This window comes from Euprymna scolopes, chromosome 2 (genome assembly GCF_053919585.1).
Source record: "Euprymna scolopes isolate OS-2025 chromosome 2, ASM5391958v1, whole genome shotgun sequence".
Lineage (NCBI taxonomy): Eukaryota > Metazoa > Mollusca > Cephalopoda > Sepiida > Sepiolidae > Euprymna > Euprymna scolopes.
The window spans coordinates 29,539,454-29,558,735 of record NC_136483.1 but is presented as its reverse complement, the minus strand read 5'-3'; the positions used below and the strand labels follow the sequence as shown (position 1 = coordinate 29,558,735).

General features: G+C 33.3%; 1 protein-coding gene across 2 annotated transcripts in view; it reads left to right on the top strand.

Annotated features, from left to right (window-relative positions):
- LOC145290401 (uncharacterized) overlaps window positions 1–18,518 on the top strand; it is a 179,332-nt gene extending 160,814 nt beyond the window's left edge. Inside the window, exons 23-26 of one of the 2 annotated variants that reach the window (XM_080136484.1) lie at window positions 1,672–1,829; window positions 6,343–6,507; window positions 12,629–12,788; window positions 18,121–18,518. In XM_080136484.1, coding sequence (XP_079992610.1) covers window positions 1,672–1,829; window positions 6,343–6,507; window positions 12,629–12,788; window positions 18,121–18,333 — 696 coding nt within the window. In that variant the 3' untranslated portion in view covers window positions 18,334–18,518. The remainder of the gene's footprint in view (window positions 1–1,671; window positions 1,830–6,342; window positions 6,508–12,628; window positions 12,789–18,120) is intronic. The other variant, XM_080136486.1, reaches the window with a different exon arrangement.
- Window positions 18,519–19,282: the final 764 nt, after the last annotated feature.

Sequence of the window (19,282 nt, the reverse complement as noted above, 5' to 3'; positions counted from 1 at the left end):
TCTTCATTTCGTGCCTTGACAATACGTGTGTCTTCTTATTGTAATGCAGACAATTGTATTTGTTTGGTATTAAATGACTATTAATCTCCTTTTCTATTGTACATCCATAACAAACAACTTATTTAAATGTTACTGTATCTAATTTTTTAGTTTTCTATTTTGTTCTTTTAACACTGTGTATGACATTTATTAATAATTATATAAATTTAATTATAATAATTATAGATGATTACATTTATTAATAATTATATAAATTTAATTATAATAATTATAGATGATTACATTTATTAATAATTATATAATTCAAAATGTAAGTTCAAAGCCTAGTAAGCCAATTTAATGTAGATTAAAAAAAAAAGCAATGTTTGTAAATCCAAGAATTTTTTGATGTAATCATGCCTTCATCAGGATAGTCACATTTTTTTGCATCTTATTTATCTCTCATGGCATGATGTCACTAAGGAAAACAAGACCATTCGTTGCTATCAACGGTGATTTTTAAACGTCCCGGATGGGAGATATATATTTCTAATCAGCTAAAATTATAAACTTGAAATATCAAAGATTCATTTTCATAAAACTAATGACGCTTAACATTCAAAGCTCTAACCTTGGACAAGTCCTCGACAGGATCTATATTAAGGAATTCCATTGGCGTATTTAACAAACAGACAGTAATCAGTCTTGTTCATCATGCTTATAAGTTAAAAAAACCCAAAAAAACTCAAATACATAGAAAATCTTGTTATGGTAAAATTTTTGTATGGAAAATAGTATTCGTTTCTGAATTTTTGAGATGAGAATTGATTATTCGTTTTATTTGATTGTTTGGACTACTGCTCTCATCTTAAGTGTTACTTTTATAACGTTTTGATCAATATAACCTTCCACTTTCTTCAGGTGTATCGTGTCCAACTCTAAAATCTTTCTATCAAACTCTGGTATGTAAATGGAATTTCAAACAGAACTCCTTATTTAATCCATAGGAGTCGGAGTCGCATGCAAGATGGAGCAATGGATAAAGTACTTGGTAAAATTTAGTTGTAAATTATATTCTTCTGAGGGTTTAAGGTTCAATCCTCAGTGTGGGCGACACTCAAAATACAATTGCAAAGTACTTAGGACTTCTACCCAATTATAGCTGATGGAATGAAAACATGCTACTTCCATTTATTAAATAAAGAGTTCCATTCGGAATTCTATGCAGCTTTTCAAGTTTAACGGAAAAATTCTTGAGTTCAACAAGATTCACTTGAGAACGTCGGAGGTTACATCAAATGACACATTGTAAAAATAACACTCGAGATGAGAACAATTATACGGAAAATCCAAACAATATATAAAAGTATTTCTTGTCTATCATAGAGCGATTACATTCAAGAAAATAGCACATGTTTAGCAAATTCCAAATCTACTTGTGAAAGAAAGTATCATAAAACAGTTAATGCTCTCAACATCTCATAAATGCAAGACTGCTGCTATGTAATATTACATACATACTAGAATTTTAAAATATGTTTTTGTTTGGAAAAGCATGGCCTTGTAATGATAATATGCTAAAGTCGTCCACTTTAGCTGTTAACATAATTACAGTGATGGAAACACATTCTATCTTATGTTTTTTAAAAAATTTTTTCTTTTTTTAATATGGAACTCTTCTTTCTCTTGCAGTTTTCATTGTCGGATTTGACAGCCGAGAATGGCAACCTCTTGCAGGAGGTAAACGACCTTAAGTTGGCACTGCTCTCTTCTAACGAGAGACATGAAATGCAGCAGAAAAGAAATGAAGAAAGGAAACACAGAATCAGAACGAAATTCCTAAGAGCCAGGTCTGTTTACCAATTCCATTATCAGAATCCCTAAAGATAGTTTGCTCCATTTTCCAACTAAAAGGGGGCACTTTTTTTTTCTTAAATAATTGTTTTTCATTGTTCTTTGTTAAATAATTGTTTTTTCTTAAATAATTGTATTTCATTGTTCTCACCACAGACGTTTTTATTTTGATGCTGTTTCGGTCAATGTACTCTCTTCAAGTGTATTGGTAATTTTTTATAACATTTTTCTTGTATTTGTATCATTCCTTATATGAATTATGGTAAGGACCTGTGGCATAACAGATAAAGCACGTGGTAAAATTCAGTTGTAAGTGACACTCTTCTGGAGGTTGAAGGTTCAATTTTCAGTGTATACTCAAAATATAATTGCAAAATACTTAGCACTTCTATCAGGTTATGGCTGACAGAATGAGAACATGCTACCTTTGTGGATTAAATCAAAGGTTCTGTCCAAAATTCTATGCAGATTTTCAAGTGACAAAGATTCCTGAATTTGACAAAATACACCTGAAGAAGGTCCTAAGTTACATTAGTCTAAACACTGTAAAAAAATAATGTTATATAAGCGTCTATACAACAAGTGTATATATGTTTATTGTTTCTGTGATCATTTAGTTTCATATATGTTGAATTTGATATATCGAAGGCCTTTGACAAAGTCTGGCACAAAGAGTTGCTAATGAAAATTAAATCCTACCGTATACCTGGACGTATAATTTGATTCTTTCTTAAACAATAGGACCATCCAGGTTGTCATTGATGGACATACATCCAAGCAGCATAACATTAACGTGGAAGTGTCTCAGCGATTGATCCTTGGATCAATATTATTCCTGATATTCATAAACAATCTCCCTGATAATATTGTGTCCGAAATGGGTATATGTGCTGATGATACAACACTCTATATCATGCATGAGGGAAGAAAGGATGTACATAAATCTAAGAAAATGGCAGAATCGTTAGAAAATGACCTCCAGACCATAATGGAATGGGACTGCAAATGGATGGTAACATTTAATGCTAGTAAGACTAAACTGCTCTCCTTTAACAATTACAAGAAGCCTCTTCAACCATCTATATCTATGACAAATAATACCCTACCTGAGAATTTTTCCTTCAAACTCCTCGGCCTAACATTTGCAGGCTATATGAACTTGAACAAATACATTAAGGACATTGCAAAAGCTGCTGCAAAGAAAGTGGCTATCAAGCTAGAAGACTAATCACACTTAAGAGTATACTGTACCTGTACAAGGCCACCATTCGTCCATGCATGGAGTATTGTAGCCACATCTGGGCTGGTGCATCTACCACTAGCCTTTCCTTATTGAATAGGATCCAAAAAAGAGTTTCCAATCTAATATATCCCACTTTGTCAACTAAGATCCAACCTCTGTCCCATCGCCACAATGTTGCACCTCTGTGCATGTTTTACAAATATTTTAATGGAATGTGCTCTAATGAACTCTTTGCACTTATGCCTCTTGACGTACATATTCCTGACAAACCTGCTTAGCAACAAAATCTCACCCCTTCACTGTTGAGGCCCCTAAATGTCAGAAAACTTTTTATTCTAATAGTTTCTTCCCTTGAACAGCTAGACTTTGGAATTCCATTTCCTGCTACCTGCTACCTGCTCAACTGGCTGTACTGATTTGCAGAAGTTTAAATATAACGTAAACCGATATCTTGTTAATCTTTCCTAGGTATGGTCCTAAATATCTTTACTTCACAGTGGCGATATGCCTTGATAGAGATTGAACATGAGTAAAAAAAAATTGTTGGTGCACTTTTCTTAAATGCGTACGGATATATATTTTTAATAACAAGCAATTCGCTCCAGTTTATAAATCAATTTATTTACTTTTAACTGTTATTGATGACAAGTGGCTTACAGTAAGACGAGACAGCATGGAAATGGGTGTTTGCAACGAAAATGTGTCCACACGTCTCTGTGATGACTCTGCTATTGTTCTCCCTAGTTCTTTGTTGTGTGTCCGTTTTTATTGACATTCATAAATCGGATATCCATTGTCTTTTTGTTTTGACCAATGACATCGTCTTCAGATCAATAACTAGCACATCCAAAATCCGGTCAGCAATGGAACTTGAGTACCCGGGATTGCTTAGATATGTATTAATATATATGTGTGTGTCAAATAGCATCCAATATTTTATTGCATTGTCCAACCCAAACCTGACGTTACTTGAGGTCATGATCCAACAATAGCACTCAAAATAAGAACAGTCGAAATAATGATAATATTCAGACTGTACAACCATGTACAGTCTGAAAATATTGATTTAAAAAATATAAACCTAAAAAATAAAAATTAACAGTTCAGCATACATAAAACATGGAAACATACAGTCTTCAAACAATGCGCATTTATTTAATACTAGCAGGTTGTCCGACGTTGCCCGGTCTAAAGATATGCATAAATATTTTATTTTAATTTTTATTTTAATTTATTTAATTATGTTATTATGTTATTATATGTTTGCTATAATCTTATTATATTATGTTATTATGCTATTTTATTTTAATTAATTTAATTTTTATGATAATTTATTTTATTTTAATTCATACAGAAACTGCGATACGGGCATGAAAATATTATGTTTTTTGATAAACAATTCACTTCTTGTAAGTAAAAAAAATACTCAAGCTGAGATCGAAACCAAAACCTAAAATAACAGTGAGTCAAGTACGATAACCATTAGACTAGCTTGACATGATCTTTACAAAATGTTTTCAGACCTACTTATTCTTAACATAAATAAGCTGCCATGTTTTATGGCCACTCATGCGCATTTGTGAAACAGTTGACAAACATAAAAGACTTCCAACTACCAATTTTTTAATTTTACTCCTTAGCAGCCCTTTTTTCTGGATGAAACCCCAGTTAAAAAGTTTTCCCCATGTCTGAATAACCTATATATCAAATTTCAAGTCTATAGATCAAAAATTCCTTGAGTATATAGGTTGAGAAGTGTCCTCACACACACACACACACACACACACACACACACACACACACACACACACACACACACACACTTTTATAGACATATACATAACTAGCAGATGTATCCTGCATTACTCGGTATTAAACATGATGGTAAATTCCTTTAAAAAATGAAGTAAAAAAAAAATAATGGAAAGAAACTGAGACATGTACATGAGAGTATTATATGAAATGGAACACGTACATCAAGTCTGTTGCCAAGGTCGCTGGAAAGATGGTGGGTTCCTTCTACCGCTCCAGAAGATATCTCACTACTGATGCAATTCTCTATTTATATAAAAGCCAAGTACATCCAAGGATTCCAATACTGCTGCCATATCTGGGCAGGAGCTGCTAAAAATAGCCTATCCTGCCTTGACAGAGTACAAAATAGACTTTGTGGCTTAGTGGGGGATGCCCTTTTCTCTTCCCTGCAACCTCTCTCCCACAGAAGAGACGTTACGAGCCTGTCTTTGTTTTACCGTTATTTCCATGGCAAGTGCTCGTCTGAGCTCCAATCTCTGGTCCCCCCTCGCCAATCTTTTACGAAAAACACCTGTCTAGCTGAAACCACTGTCAAAAATTTTCCCCACTCTCTATCTGTGCCTAAATCAAAACGTAGATTCCATGAACAAAGCTTCTTTCTTAGAACAGCACGCCAGTGGAACTCTGTTCCGTCTGCCTTGGTTGTCTTCAAATCCAATGTAAACAAATTCCTAATGAACCGCCCCCTTAAGTAGACACTTTATGAAATCTCAACACTAACGTACAACGTACTGTACATGCAATAACCCTTATCCCTGAGTGGCTTCCAGGCCTTGATAAGTGGTGACCTCCTTGTAAAAAAAAAAAAAAAATTTTTAAACAGTTCACTTCTTGTAAGTAAAAAAAAAAATACTCAAGCTGTGATCAAAACTAAAACCTAAAGACAGTGAATCAAGTATGATAGCCATTATGCCAGCTTGATACGACTTTACAAGTGTTTTCAAACCTACTTATTCTTAACAAAAAGAAGCTGTTGTGAATGATTCATGCATGCACAGTCATAAAACAGTTAACAAACAGATAAGTCTGATGACACCCAAGTACCAATTTTTTAATTTTGACCTCTTAGCAGCCTGTTTTCTGATTGAAAACCAATTAGAACGTTTTCCATATTTCTGAATATCCTACATATCAAATTTCAAGTTTGTAGATAAAAAATTCGTTGAGTGTATAGGTTGAGAAGTGTTCACACATTTACATTCTCACTTTTAAAGATATATAGATTATATGATCCAATAAGTGTTTACATACCATAAAATAAAGCCACCGCAAATAAATATGTCCTCGTACAATGCATGTTTTATATAATTATCAAGAAAACTTTCTATTCTTGCGCATTTACTTATATTCATAACAACGCTTGTACAAATATTCCAATACATGAATGCATTGAAATTATGTAAATTGCCGACTTCAACTTTCGTGTATCGTGATTTTTTTTTCTGTTTCAGGGAACTGCATAACCAAGAACGAAGCCAACTTAAAGAACAATTATCTCACCTGAGAGAAGACCTTCTGGTTGCACGATCAATGTTCACCAAAGAGCATGAATTACGCCAAGAACTGGACGGCACCTACAAAAGGCTTTCAGCAGATCGAAGGGAACTCCTTAGCAAGTAACCGGCTTTCTTCTTTTTTTTTTTTTTTCTATAATCAACAAAGAATAATACAACCTGGAACTCTCTAAGTTCCTGTTTTCCCGACTGTACTAATATGCACAAGTCAAGTGTAATGTGAACAGTCATCTTGCTACTCAACTCCCTACATAATATCCCTGAAACTTATGTCCCCGATAGTAACCCCCTGCGTCAAAATGGCATTGTGCCTTGTTTGGGGTGAAGATGCAATTAAAAAAAAAAATCAAGATATCTTTCTTTTATTTTTTAAAATTAACTTTCGTTCACCAAAAACAAGACATGATGCCACTGAAGTGTAAGGGACTACTGTTATAAGGGCAAGATTTATAGAGGTTGTCAAAATATTTTTACACATTACATTTAAAGTTCTGCATGTTGGTACGGTTGGGGAAACAGGGAGAAAAGCAGGAATTCCAATGACAAGGAATCTGAGGAAAGAAACTAATAGGGTAGAAAATCTGGCATCTACATTGAAGTAATGAAATTTTGATGCTAGTCAGTTGGAGCTTGGAGGTATTTTGGTTGCACAAGACGTACAAATGTAGTAAATCCATCAGACTATGTTCCGTGGAAGTACTTGTAAAATAAGCAAAAGGATGCAACATTGTATCAATATGATAGGGTATATGTTAGTTTGACTTCTTTTTTTTTTATCTTAAATGAACTGGAAATTTGCTTTCTCATGGTTTTCCTAGCATTCAATATCATTCTGACACACACACACGAGTTGCTTCAAGAATTTCATATGGTAGTGAAGAGTGATGAAGATTTTTTTTCTTTTGTTAAATTTCAGTTTAACTGAAAAAAAATATGATTCTGGATTAAACATTTTCCAGTAATAATTCACCCTCGAAGGAATATTTCCAAGATAGATATAGAATCAAAAGAAATGAAAAAAAAAAAAAAAATCCAAGTGGTCGACAATAGTCGAGGGCGACCCGAAGGCTCCATTTTCATCAGCTGCTACACCAAAATGTATGGGAGGACTCTGTTTCATTCCAGCATTGCTCCAATTGACCTTGATTCCAACCTCCTTATAATGCTGAATGTTTAGCAAGAGGGAAATCAAGTACAATTTTTTTTTTTTAAGTCTTTGGTATGACTTGACTGAGGATTGAACTCTGATCTCCCGGTCCATTAGCGAAAACTTTTAGTATTATGTCAAATGGGCCACTAATTTCAAGAGAAATAACTATTCTTTGTTGTATCTAATCTCTATTTACATGCCTTCCCACTGGGGCAGCATTAAACACAAAGTCAGTTTTTAATGTGAAGGAATTCTTGCTCTCCAAAAAAGGGCACTTTTCATTTTAAAAAGCTAAATTTACAACGTGATAACGTCTGTGTCATTATGGTCCGATCGATAATGTGTTCACTTACGAACTTAAGTTTTGCAAGTTCGTGCCGAGCACGCAGCATTTTTTCTTTTAATAACGTTTTCTCTCATATATTTTAAAATTCTTAACTTGCTTACATGCACTCACTACGCTGCATTTTTTTTCTTTTAATAACATGATAAGATAGCACCCAAGTCTCTTTTGTTTTTCTTTTCTTTATTTAACCGTATCTTACGACCGAGCAACGCCGGGCATCCTCCCTCCCTCCCTCACTAGTTTATATATAAATAGAGATGAAGATAGAGATATTCAGTTTTTGAGGTGGGCTCAAACATGATTGAGAATGAGGAAATGCAAGTACAATGACAGTTATTGAAATAATTTTCACTCAATCAAAATTCCTTAAAGCATCCCGGTGTTTCTCAAGAATCAATGCGGATCACTGTGCATTTCTGCTTTATGCATTGAAATCCTAATTAGCATTTTAATTTTTTTTTTACAACACGATATTGCTATACGCCCTTTTATACTCGTATATGTATTCTGAGTAATAGCGTTTTAGAATATGTTTATAGAGGTGTATCTCCAAAACCCTAGGAAGAATTCGTGAACAGACAGGAACTGCAACTTTATCTCATATTGTATATAAAGTTAAGCATGCTTATATGTTTATATATTTTTATATATAGGTTTCACTCCTAAACTCATTAACCGATCATTATTAATATTAAAACACTATTGTTGAATGAAAGAGTAAGCAATATGGTCTATATTAAATTAAATTTATTTTGATGTAACAAAAGCAGAGACTGGGTGGAATTCTTTGTGAAAATTATGATATCTGTATTTTTTGTGAAATTTTAATAATAAATATTCATAAACATTCCTTAAATTTCAGTTTCTTTTATTTTAAAAAAAGTTTTTAGGGAGGAATTATATGGACACAATCTTCCATTTGAAAATTCAAATATTTCAGATTTACATTAAATTTGATCAATAGTCATTAATCACCAATTAAGCCAGATTCCCTGAAGTTAGTTTTCTTCTTTAGACCCCATAAGCTTAAGTTTTTAATTTTAGACATTTTCTAGAATCCAAATCATGTAGTGTATTCAGAGCAAAATATGAAGAAAAGTTCTAAATATAAAATTTAGCAGCACATATCTTGAGTTTAATCTTGGCAAGGTTACATAAAAATGATGCAAAACTGTTCTATTTAGGAAATTAATTTTACCTGTCGTGGGACGGGTAATCTAGTTTATATGATTATGTTATCAAAGAGTAGATTTTAACAAAGTAAAACTTATCAAGGTAAGAAACGCTGAAGACTTTCATTTAAATTATATATTTCAGTGAAATCGCACATTTTTCAATCAAATCAATTGATTGCTTGCTCTAGTAAGGGACCCTATTCTTTCGTCAATTGGAATTTTTTGATTATCGATGTTCTATAATAATCAAAGGCATTTCAATACAAAACCTAAGAACACTCTCAGATGCACAAAGTACATTTGTGTGAAATTAAAAAAAAATCGGCTCAACTGTTTCAGCATTCATAGGAAACAAACACACACACACACACACACACACACACATATGCACAACGTGCCTTCTATAATATAAATCTCAGTCGTCTGTGTGTTTGTGTGTTTGTAAAAAGGGTTCATTCGCCCTTTGCAAGGTCTTGTTTTTAATCCTTCAGGAAGACTAGCCACCGTCCTCACCAAACAAGTTTGGTGGGGGTACCAGTTTAGTCGCTGGTGATCCGACAGGTAGTACTGGGTTACATGGTACCAGTAGCATATAACATGACCTGACATAATACTAATATATATATATATAAAGACACTTTGTGTTTGTTAGATCGTTCCGTATGGACTCTGAAATGGCCAGACCTATTTTTAGGAAATTTCACACAAATATCCTTTATGTATCTGAGAGTAGCCAAACATTACAAGTGTATTTGAGAAGTTTTATCACTGCATAAGCAGAAGGACCCAGCATATAAAATAAATAGTAGGTTCTTTGATATGACAGGAGTGTGATCGAAATGAATGTTTCTGTTTAGGGCACAATTGAACCATGATACTTACTTTTGAATTTTAAACTTAAATTCAAGCCATGATATAAAAATAATTTAATAAAACCAACACTAGGTTCTCTAAAGTGCAATGTAGACTACAATGTATTATGGACTAACTTATTGTGGGTGAATCTGTGTGTGTGTGTATATATATATATATATATATAATTTTACTTTGTAATATAAAAGTTATTAATGAAACTATTTGTTAAATATGCTTCTGTAATTTAAATAAAATTTTTAAATTATTATGTACAAATTTTCTTAAAGAAGTCATGTTTTTTTAATTAATTTCTATAATATTTCTCAGCATCAGCATGTGTGAATAATTTGTAACCTTTTCTTTTTGATTATTACATAATTTCTGTTTTTCTACAATATTCACATCCATGTCGACGCAAAAACGCTTTTCTTTAGTCAATAGAAATGGAATCATCTTCCATCATGATAATGCTCATCCTCACACAAAGATCAAAGATCTAAGAGAATTCGGTTGGAAAATATTGCCCCATCCTGCATATTCTAATCTAGCTCCCTCGGATTATAATATTATACTAATATTTTTAGTAAAGATGTTTACAAAAGAGAGGCATCGATACTGTCTTTATTTTCAAGCAGATGTTTATGAATGCAGTTTTATAGAAGTGACAACAGATGAAGTGCCTTAATCGGACAAAATTACCCCAAGTTTGTTTTAGCAGTGCGACCGTTTCGGTGTGTTATGTCACACGTGCTTCTCATAAAATTATTATCTATGTCTTATTCAAACCGTTTGCAACAGAGAAAATTTCCAAGTTGCAAGAGCAGTTTATGATCCAAGATTAAGAAATAAATGGGAAGCTGTGAGTAAAATGGAGAAGGGTAAGGCTGCAGTATTCTCAAGCGTTGATATTGTGATGATCACTGACTTGACAAATCAAATGATACAAAACTCCTCTGTCTATTTTGGTCTACAGACTTCAAACTTGATATATAGTGGATTTGGAGTTTGTTTGAAAAGACGATGATCTTAGTACAATTATGAACTTCTACAAAAAATTGGATAAAGGTCATTATAGAGGTTTAAAGTTGATAGATCAGGTTCTGAATATAATTGAGAGAATAACTGAGCAGTAAATAAAAACTCAGAGTTAAATGAAGTTTGTTTTTATGCCTGGGTAAAATACTATTTGTGCTATATTTATTCTGAAACAAATGTCCTGGTAATAAAAAGAACCTGTATAAAGCTTTCATAGAATACCAAAGTGTTGTATTGTCATCTTTGCGTAAATGGTTAATGAAGATTGTTCAAGCAATGTGTAGAAATGCTGAAAAATCATTTTAGAATTAGCAGCACAGTTGGTAACAATTTTAATAACTTGATAGCTTTGAGATTACATAAAAAATCTGAATTAAGTTTATTTCTTTTCATTGTTTAAAGAGTTTTTTGGTGAAATCGCTCGAGACAAGGCATGAAGCCACTTAAGTCGTAAGGAGCTAACAAGAATGAAAGATTATTGCAAAGGCAGAAGATGCCTATTGACTTCAGTCTTGAAAAACCAATGCTGTAAGTAGAAGTAAAACAGCAATCAGGAAGAGAGTTCCACAATCTTGCAGAAGCTACTGGAATAGGAAGTTGTATTATAATAAGGTATAAAACAGTGAATTGATGGAGACGTTGATACTAACGAATCAAGCGAGCTGGAACAAAGGAAGCAGGGAATAGATCAAATGATTCTGGGGAACACATGCTATAATAATATTTGTAGAAAAGACTGAGACTAGCAATATTGCGCCTGTGAGAGAGAGTTTACCGTGAAGAAGAAAAGATAGAGCAATCAAATTACAGATAGGTTTATGTAATTTATCAAGAACTTTCAAATGGGACACAGATTCACCAGCCCAAATATCTTGTACGAGTTGTCTGAAGCGATGCTTTATGCTAATGATTTAGTACTTGTCTGTGAAAAAATGGATGATCTACTCGTAAAGTTAAAGACTTGGAGGAATATTATGGAAAGTAAAAGTCTGAGAGTGAATGTTACCAAGACCGGAAAGTCCTCAAAAAGTTGAAAAGTTTGGTGCAACTCAATTTTTTTGTGATACTTGTAATCATTGTGTACACAAGAATTGCAGTGGAATAACAGGTAAGATGAGAGATGATAAGCAGTTTGTGTGCAAAAAGAAAATTGAATCAGATGAGAATCGAAATGTGGAGAAATTTCGATGACGAGTTTACAGAGGTTGTTCCAAAGTTTTATTTGAAGAATGGATTTGAGAGAAAGAGGGGTAAATAAAAATCTGGCCAGAGATAGATTAGCTTTTAAATCAATTTGAATAAATAAATAAATCCAATACATACCAAAAAGTAAACCGATGATGCTGATGATTCAGACGCCGTATGAAACAATAATTTCTGTAAATTAATCTACAATTCAATCATATATAAAATGTGTACGGTTTAACGATAAAATACCTCAATAATGGTTGATGTGCCATGAAATCAAACAATGAATCAAGAAATAGTTCTGATTGGATTTGAACTCAGCAAAACTAACCTCATAGTTCGCCCCTGTATTCATAATGTCATTCAAGAACTCTTTTCATTTGAAATAATTTGAAAAACAAAAGTTTATTTAAAAACAAACAAATTGACCTTATAATGATGTTCTGACATTTTTGTTCTGTATTTAAATTCTAGAAATTCTGAACAGCTGCAAAAGATCCGTGAATTGACTAGAAATTTATCAATGCATGAAGTCCAGTTAAAATTCCTGGAAGATGAAAACAAACGACTCCAAGAAAAGGTCATCATGGCTAACCAGCGCCACAGTGCATCACTACGAGCCAATCAAAAAATGGTAAGTTTTTAGTGGACTTTGTCTCTTTTATAGCATATCAGCACTTTTCAGTTTTATGTTTCGGAATATTCAAAATGAGAATGAAAAATTTGAATTATTCAGACACCATCCTATGTAACCTCCGAACTTCTTTAGGTGCATCTTGTTGAATTGGTGGTTGAAGGTTCAATCCTTACTACAAGCTATAATAACTAAATTTTAAAAACTGCTTGAGTATTTTACTCCATCATGGCTGATGGAACAAAAGCAATCTACCTCCATTCAATTCGAGATTCTTTAAAAATTTCCTAGTTCAACAAGTTGCATTTAAAGAAAGTCAGATGTTGTATCGGCCATCTATAATATAAATCTTCGTCCTCTCTTTTCAATTGACTAGCCTTAATTTAAGCCTTTGTCACTTCCAGTTTTGTGATGGACACAACAGCAAAGACGTCACGTTTTTTTTTTTCATATCCTTTTCCTCCTTTGTGGTATGGGTTCGAGCCTGCCTGCCTATTACCACTTTTTTTTTTTTTTGCTCACCGCACACCTCCAAACACCCAGGCAACCTGGCTAGTCTATTATATAAATCTCACGTGTTTGTTTAAATGTATGTATGTTTGCATGTCTGCCTAAAACTTTCAACAGAAGCGACGGATTTTCACGAGATCAGTATCATTTTGAAGCTCGACCCTCTGGACGACAAATATTGAAAAATTGACTAAAAACATTAATTTTTTCACTCTCAACTGGGCACTTTTCTACAGGGAGGGGTCGCTTTTTTCGCTGATATTTTCGAAAGTCATCCCGTTTTCGATTGATTAGCCTTAATTTAAACCTTCGCCACTTCCGGTTTTGCGATGTACGTAACGGCAAAGACGTTAGCGTTTTTTTTTTTGTGTGTTCTTTTCCTCTTTCGCGGTACGGGTTCGAGCCTACCTGCCTACTACCACTTTTTTTTTTGTCCACACTCACCTCCAAACACCTTGGCAACACCAAGCACACAGGCTAGTAATGTTATAAGAATAACATTACAAATGAAAAAGTGGTCCCAATAATCCGAAGAATACTTTTTAAATTATTCAATACTTGTAGACGAAGAAAACCAAAATATCATCAGTAGTCTTGGCTTACTGAATTTATTGTTTAATCCTCATTGGCAATTACAGTCAATCACTATCACTCAGATCTTCTCGTTTCCCGGGGGAGGGGGTGGATTTTAATTTCAAATGCTTCCATATTCTGTCTTCATCTTTGATGGATTTCTTTTTCTTTTTTCACTTTTGAGATATTCCAGTTTTATATTATTTCATGATGAACTTAGAATAAGATATGCCTTAATTTTTGTAATCGAAAATTATCCAAAAAAAGTATCAGATATTTTTTTACAAAAATAAAACTTTACAATCATAATAATATTACCAATAATAAAACACTCGTCTAACTACAACCACTGTCAACAATTTCCCTTACTCTCTATCTGTGCCTAAAACTAAACGAGAATTCCATAAGCAAAGATTCTTTCCTAGAGCTGTCCGTCTGTAGAACACAACGCCACATGGCTACTTCACAGCTGACTATAACCTGGCCATTTTCCAGTCCAATGTAAACAACTTCTTGTTGAGTCGTACTCTTAAATACTCAATTTCTGCCCAATTTTCACCATTACCGATCATCACCATGTTGGCTCATCAACACTTATCCTCGATTAGCCTCTGTGCCTTGATAAATAGTGACTCCTTTGTAAAAACGATATTTTCTTGAATTAACCATGGAATTTTCTCCAAATTTGCTAGGTTTTAATTTATTAGCTTCCTTTGACAAACTATTTGATTGCTTTCTACATTTCAGCCTTTCACTGTTCATTTCCTTTTCTATAGATAATGAAAACCAATATGGCCACCTGTAGTTTAGGTTTGTGTCTTTCATCGATTGCCTATCCCTGTCATAACACTAAACTCCTTCAGACACAATTTGGAAACATGTTCCCCATCACTTTGAAATCTACCTTTTGTAACCTTACCTTGATTGTTTTACTCTATTTCCCAATCCAATCAGCTACTCCAACTTTTTTTCTGCACCAACCCATGCCTTGTCATTCAGGGCTGCTAAATACACGCAGTTCTGCAGAGCTTTACATTACCATTCGAAAAAAGCAAAACAAATATGCCTTTATAAATCATCGCTGGTAGTGACTCAACTATTCAAAAATGTTCCTCTCACCTAACATATGATATTGCTTAATCAATTAAAGCCTTTGGTAACTCTTGCTTCATCTAATATAATTGTTGCATCCCTGTTCTTGTTTTACAAGTACTTTAATGGAATGTGTTCTGCCTCCTCAACATATATACTCCTGCCTAACTTGTCAAGCAACAAAATCTCACTTCTTCACTGTTGAGGTCCCTAGATGCCAAAAAGCCTTCTACTTTAATTTCTAGACTTTTGAATTCTCTCTGTTTCCTGCTTCCCTGACAATACTGACAAGCAGAAGTTGAAATGCAATGTGAACAGACATCTTGCTATTATGATCCCCACAACTCCTGTAAGACGTGATCCTAAATGATATCCCTTAAGTCCAAGTTGAAATATGTCTTATTTTGAGTGAAAAAAACGAGTACAAAAAAAAAAAAAAAAAAAAGAAAAGATTAATTGGGAAGGGCACGGTTAGATGATAGATAGGAGTACAAGAGGGGATGTGTCAGACAGATGACAAAAGGAAAGAATAACAGATGACTATGAGCCAACGGTTTGCCTATCCCTGGAGATGGATGGCATATGTTCTCATTAATCATAAAAGTATTTGCATATAAAAACTATACTGAAATGAAAATATTGCCATTTGTTTGAATCAACTGACATAGACGAAAAAAAAAAAAAAAAACAACAAAACAAAACAAACAAAATACACATCAAGTTAAGAAAGATCTAAATAAATACAACAAAATGACAGGAAAAAACAATAAGTAATTTTTCCTCATAATATAATACTATATGATTAGAGGTTTTCTAGTTTATGGAGTTTAAAACCTGAATACTAGTGCATATTGTGGACCGGATGCTTCCCTTCTGGCAGGAACTTGATGTAAACCGCCGGATTATGCCAAGGGTCGCCGATGAGCAAATCTAATGAATGGTACAAAACAGAAAATAGCAAAATTCACAAATTACAATATAAATAAAAATAAATAAATGGAAAATATAGAAATAAAAACAACGACATACTGTAATATTTTTTTTGTCAATTTATCTTTGCAATAAAAAACTTTAAAACATTTTCTTCTTTTATGTAGGGTGGCTGGATTTAATGTAACCATTTTTTTTTGTCATTTTAAAAGATAATGTCTAGCAATTTTTTTTTTTAAAAGAAAATTGTAAAAAGGGAAACAAAAATTGTTAAACAAATTTTAATAATGTAAAATATTTTGGAGGGGGGCAAAATATAGCAGAATTATACTTTTTTTTTTTTCGAAGAAAATTGTAAAAAAAATGTATTTTTGTGATTTTCATTCGTGCTTGCTAGAAAAAAGTCCCAGTTTTTAACGTGGTCCATGTTCGGCACCGTGAGCTCATGCAGCTCCAGCTGAAACCATCGCTTATGGAGCCTCTCTTTCCAATAATTAATTTAACGCCATAGGTCATGCAATTTATTTTGTATGCGAATAACTACTTGTTATGGCGTCTGCTGCAGTTTGTCCAACGTTGCTAAATTGTGTTTTGCTCTATGTTACAACTATTTTTTTTCTCTTCCAACATTTATCCGAAAGTCGTCTGCTTGTTGCTGCATTCTGATTGGCTGATCGTCATTTTACGTCAGGTTATAGGCAAGCCTGAGCGTTCACGTCTGTTTTTTTGGATAAACCGAGTGAATGCTTAAATTCGTCTGGTTTACAATATGCATTAGTACCAAAACCTGTATTTTCTAGCAGAGCCTATCTATCTCAAAACTTGATCACAGCTAAAGTTTCCTTGATCTTGCTGACCATTGGATAATTACATCCTCTGACCATTTTAATTCTAGTGGTGGTGTAATAAGGTAAATATAGTGTGACAAAGTTCGCAATAAATATTTCGACTTGACAGATTGAAGGTCACCAAAATGGCTCAGTTTCTAATTAACTGAGTATCAAGAACTGATCCTTGACTGGTATCTTCCCGTTAAGAGTCTGAGCAACAGAAGCTACTCTGAGCCAAGATCACAACCAAATTCCTTCATTTTGTCAGAGATAAACCAAGATTGCAAAGGTATTTCTGAATTTTTAAGAATAATTTATATTATGTGGATTATTTGAACTAGTTTTCATCTTCAGGGTTATTATCACAATGTTTTAGATGAAGTAATCTCCCATCTTTTCTAGGTGTATTTTGTTTAACTTTGAAATCTTTCGATTGAACTCGGGCATTTTCAGCAAAAAGATTCTCAAGTTCAACAATATACACTCGAAGAAGGTCGGAGGTTACATTGGCCGAAATGTTGTGAAAATAACATTTAATCTGAATAATCCAAATAATACATATAAACAAAGAGGTTTTCCATTTCCCAAACAAGTTCTTCACAAACACTTCTGAATCCAGTCTATTCTGATTTTCACATATGAAAGTGGAGACATGGATTCCTCGACACATTTTTCTTTTTTAAGTTGTGGCTGGAGATCTGCATGAATGTTTTCACTTTTAAATGACACAAGATTTATTTGAATTTTACCTAACTCTACCCCTTATGAAGTGGATTGAAGGACAGGATAACTCGTACTGTCTTGTGTGAGCCCCCCCCCCCGTCTTCATATATTTGCCTACATGCTTTTTGAAGTTATTGATTTTGCATTCGCTGTTTTCTTAGCTCGAGTATTCTAATATCTGCTACATATACTAAAGCATTGTTTTCGCCTTCTGAAATAATCACATTCTACCCAATTTCCACCACTACCGATAATTACACTTTTATTTTTACATAGGAGTCATCACTTATCAAGGCCCGGCGGCCACTCGAGGATAAGGTTTATTGAGTGTACAGTAATGAATGGGATAATATCATAGTAATTTGGTAAATCGGATTACTTAAGGGGTCGGTTCATCAAGAATTTGTTGAAGAAAACCAACTCACTGATTACTTAACACTCATTAACCCTTATCCTCGAATGACTTTCAGGCCTTTATAAGTGGTGACTCCTATGTAAAAAAAAATAAAAAATAGAAAACTTCCAATTTAGTATTTCGAGTAAACCCATTCAATGTTGCTTTGGAAACATCATGAAAACGGCAAATCTTGAAAAATTAAAGAATAATTTTTTTTTTATAAACTTAAATAGAAATAAATAGTTAAAATTTAATGTTTTTTTTTTGCTTTTTTCAGATATTTCAACATCAGCTTTCAAAAGATACCAATTCCTTACTTCTTGGCACCATATCAGGCAACTTGGAATCGGTCATTAACCGACCATTGCCATTTCCTGAGAATGGAATGTTTTCATTGTTAAGCGGCCAGCAACATCCAGACAAACGCCAGACGATCAGTTTAAACAAAGATGAGGCAGATCAAATTTTAGATGATAGCTATGAAGCATAGACTTTTTATTTTCCATCAGAAAGAAAATGGTGAACTTTAGATCTACATTGTCAGATTGGTATCCTTTACTTTGATTGCCATCGTGGCAGTCGGGAGGCGAGTACCAAAATAGACCAGATGAATGTCTATAATCTTTTACCTGATAATGTTCTCATGTGAAGATTTTTAATTTATATAAATTATTGGTAAACACCTTTCTACTTTCATAGATTGAAAAATCCATATTTATTTGAAATCAGTTTTTTTTTAATCTGAAATATAAATTATTTAAAAAGGGAAAGGTAGTTTGTTTGAAGCGTTGTTGGTAAAACAAATATATAAGTGTGTATAAGAAGACTGTTAGCAATGTAGAACACCAGGATCTTGAAGTGACGTGGCGTATGGACGAAAACAGACAAATAAACAAAGATCATATTAAGATTATAAATCTTTGTATATCTATTTATTTTTCCGAAGCATTCACATATATAAATCAGTAAATATGGACTTACCGTTTAATGGCAACTGGAATGTTAAATGTCTTATTAAATAAAAAAGAACATTATTAATAATAGAAATTATAATGTATTATTATTCATTGGACTACTCATTTTGAGTGTGATTTTCATGTTTCGGTCGATATAACCTCCGACCTTCTTCAGGAGTTTGGATGGAATTTCGAGCAGAATCCTTTATTTACTTAACGGGGGAAGCATGCTCTTGTTCCATCAGCCATGACTGGATAGAGGTCCTAAGTAATTCGCAAATGTATATCTGTCGCCCACACTGAGGATTGAACCTTAAACCTTCAGGAGAATATCACTTTTACAATTGATTTTTCCCAGTACTCTAACCATTGCATCACGGGTCCTTGCGGATAATTCTAGTACGAATTTTAGGAGCCTTAAACCTATTTTTATTTCTAGTCGTAAATATCACCATTTATTACTAATTATTACTATATATTAAT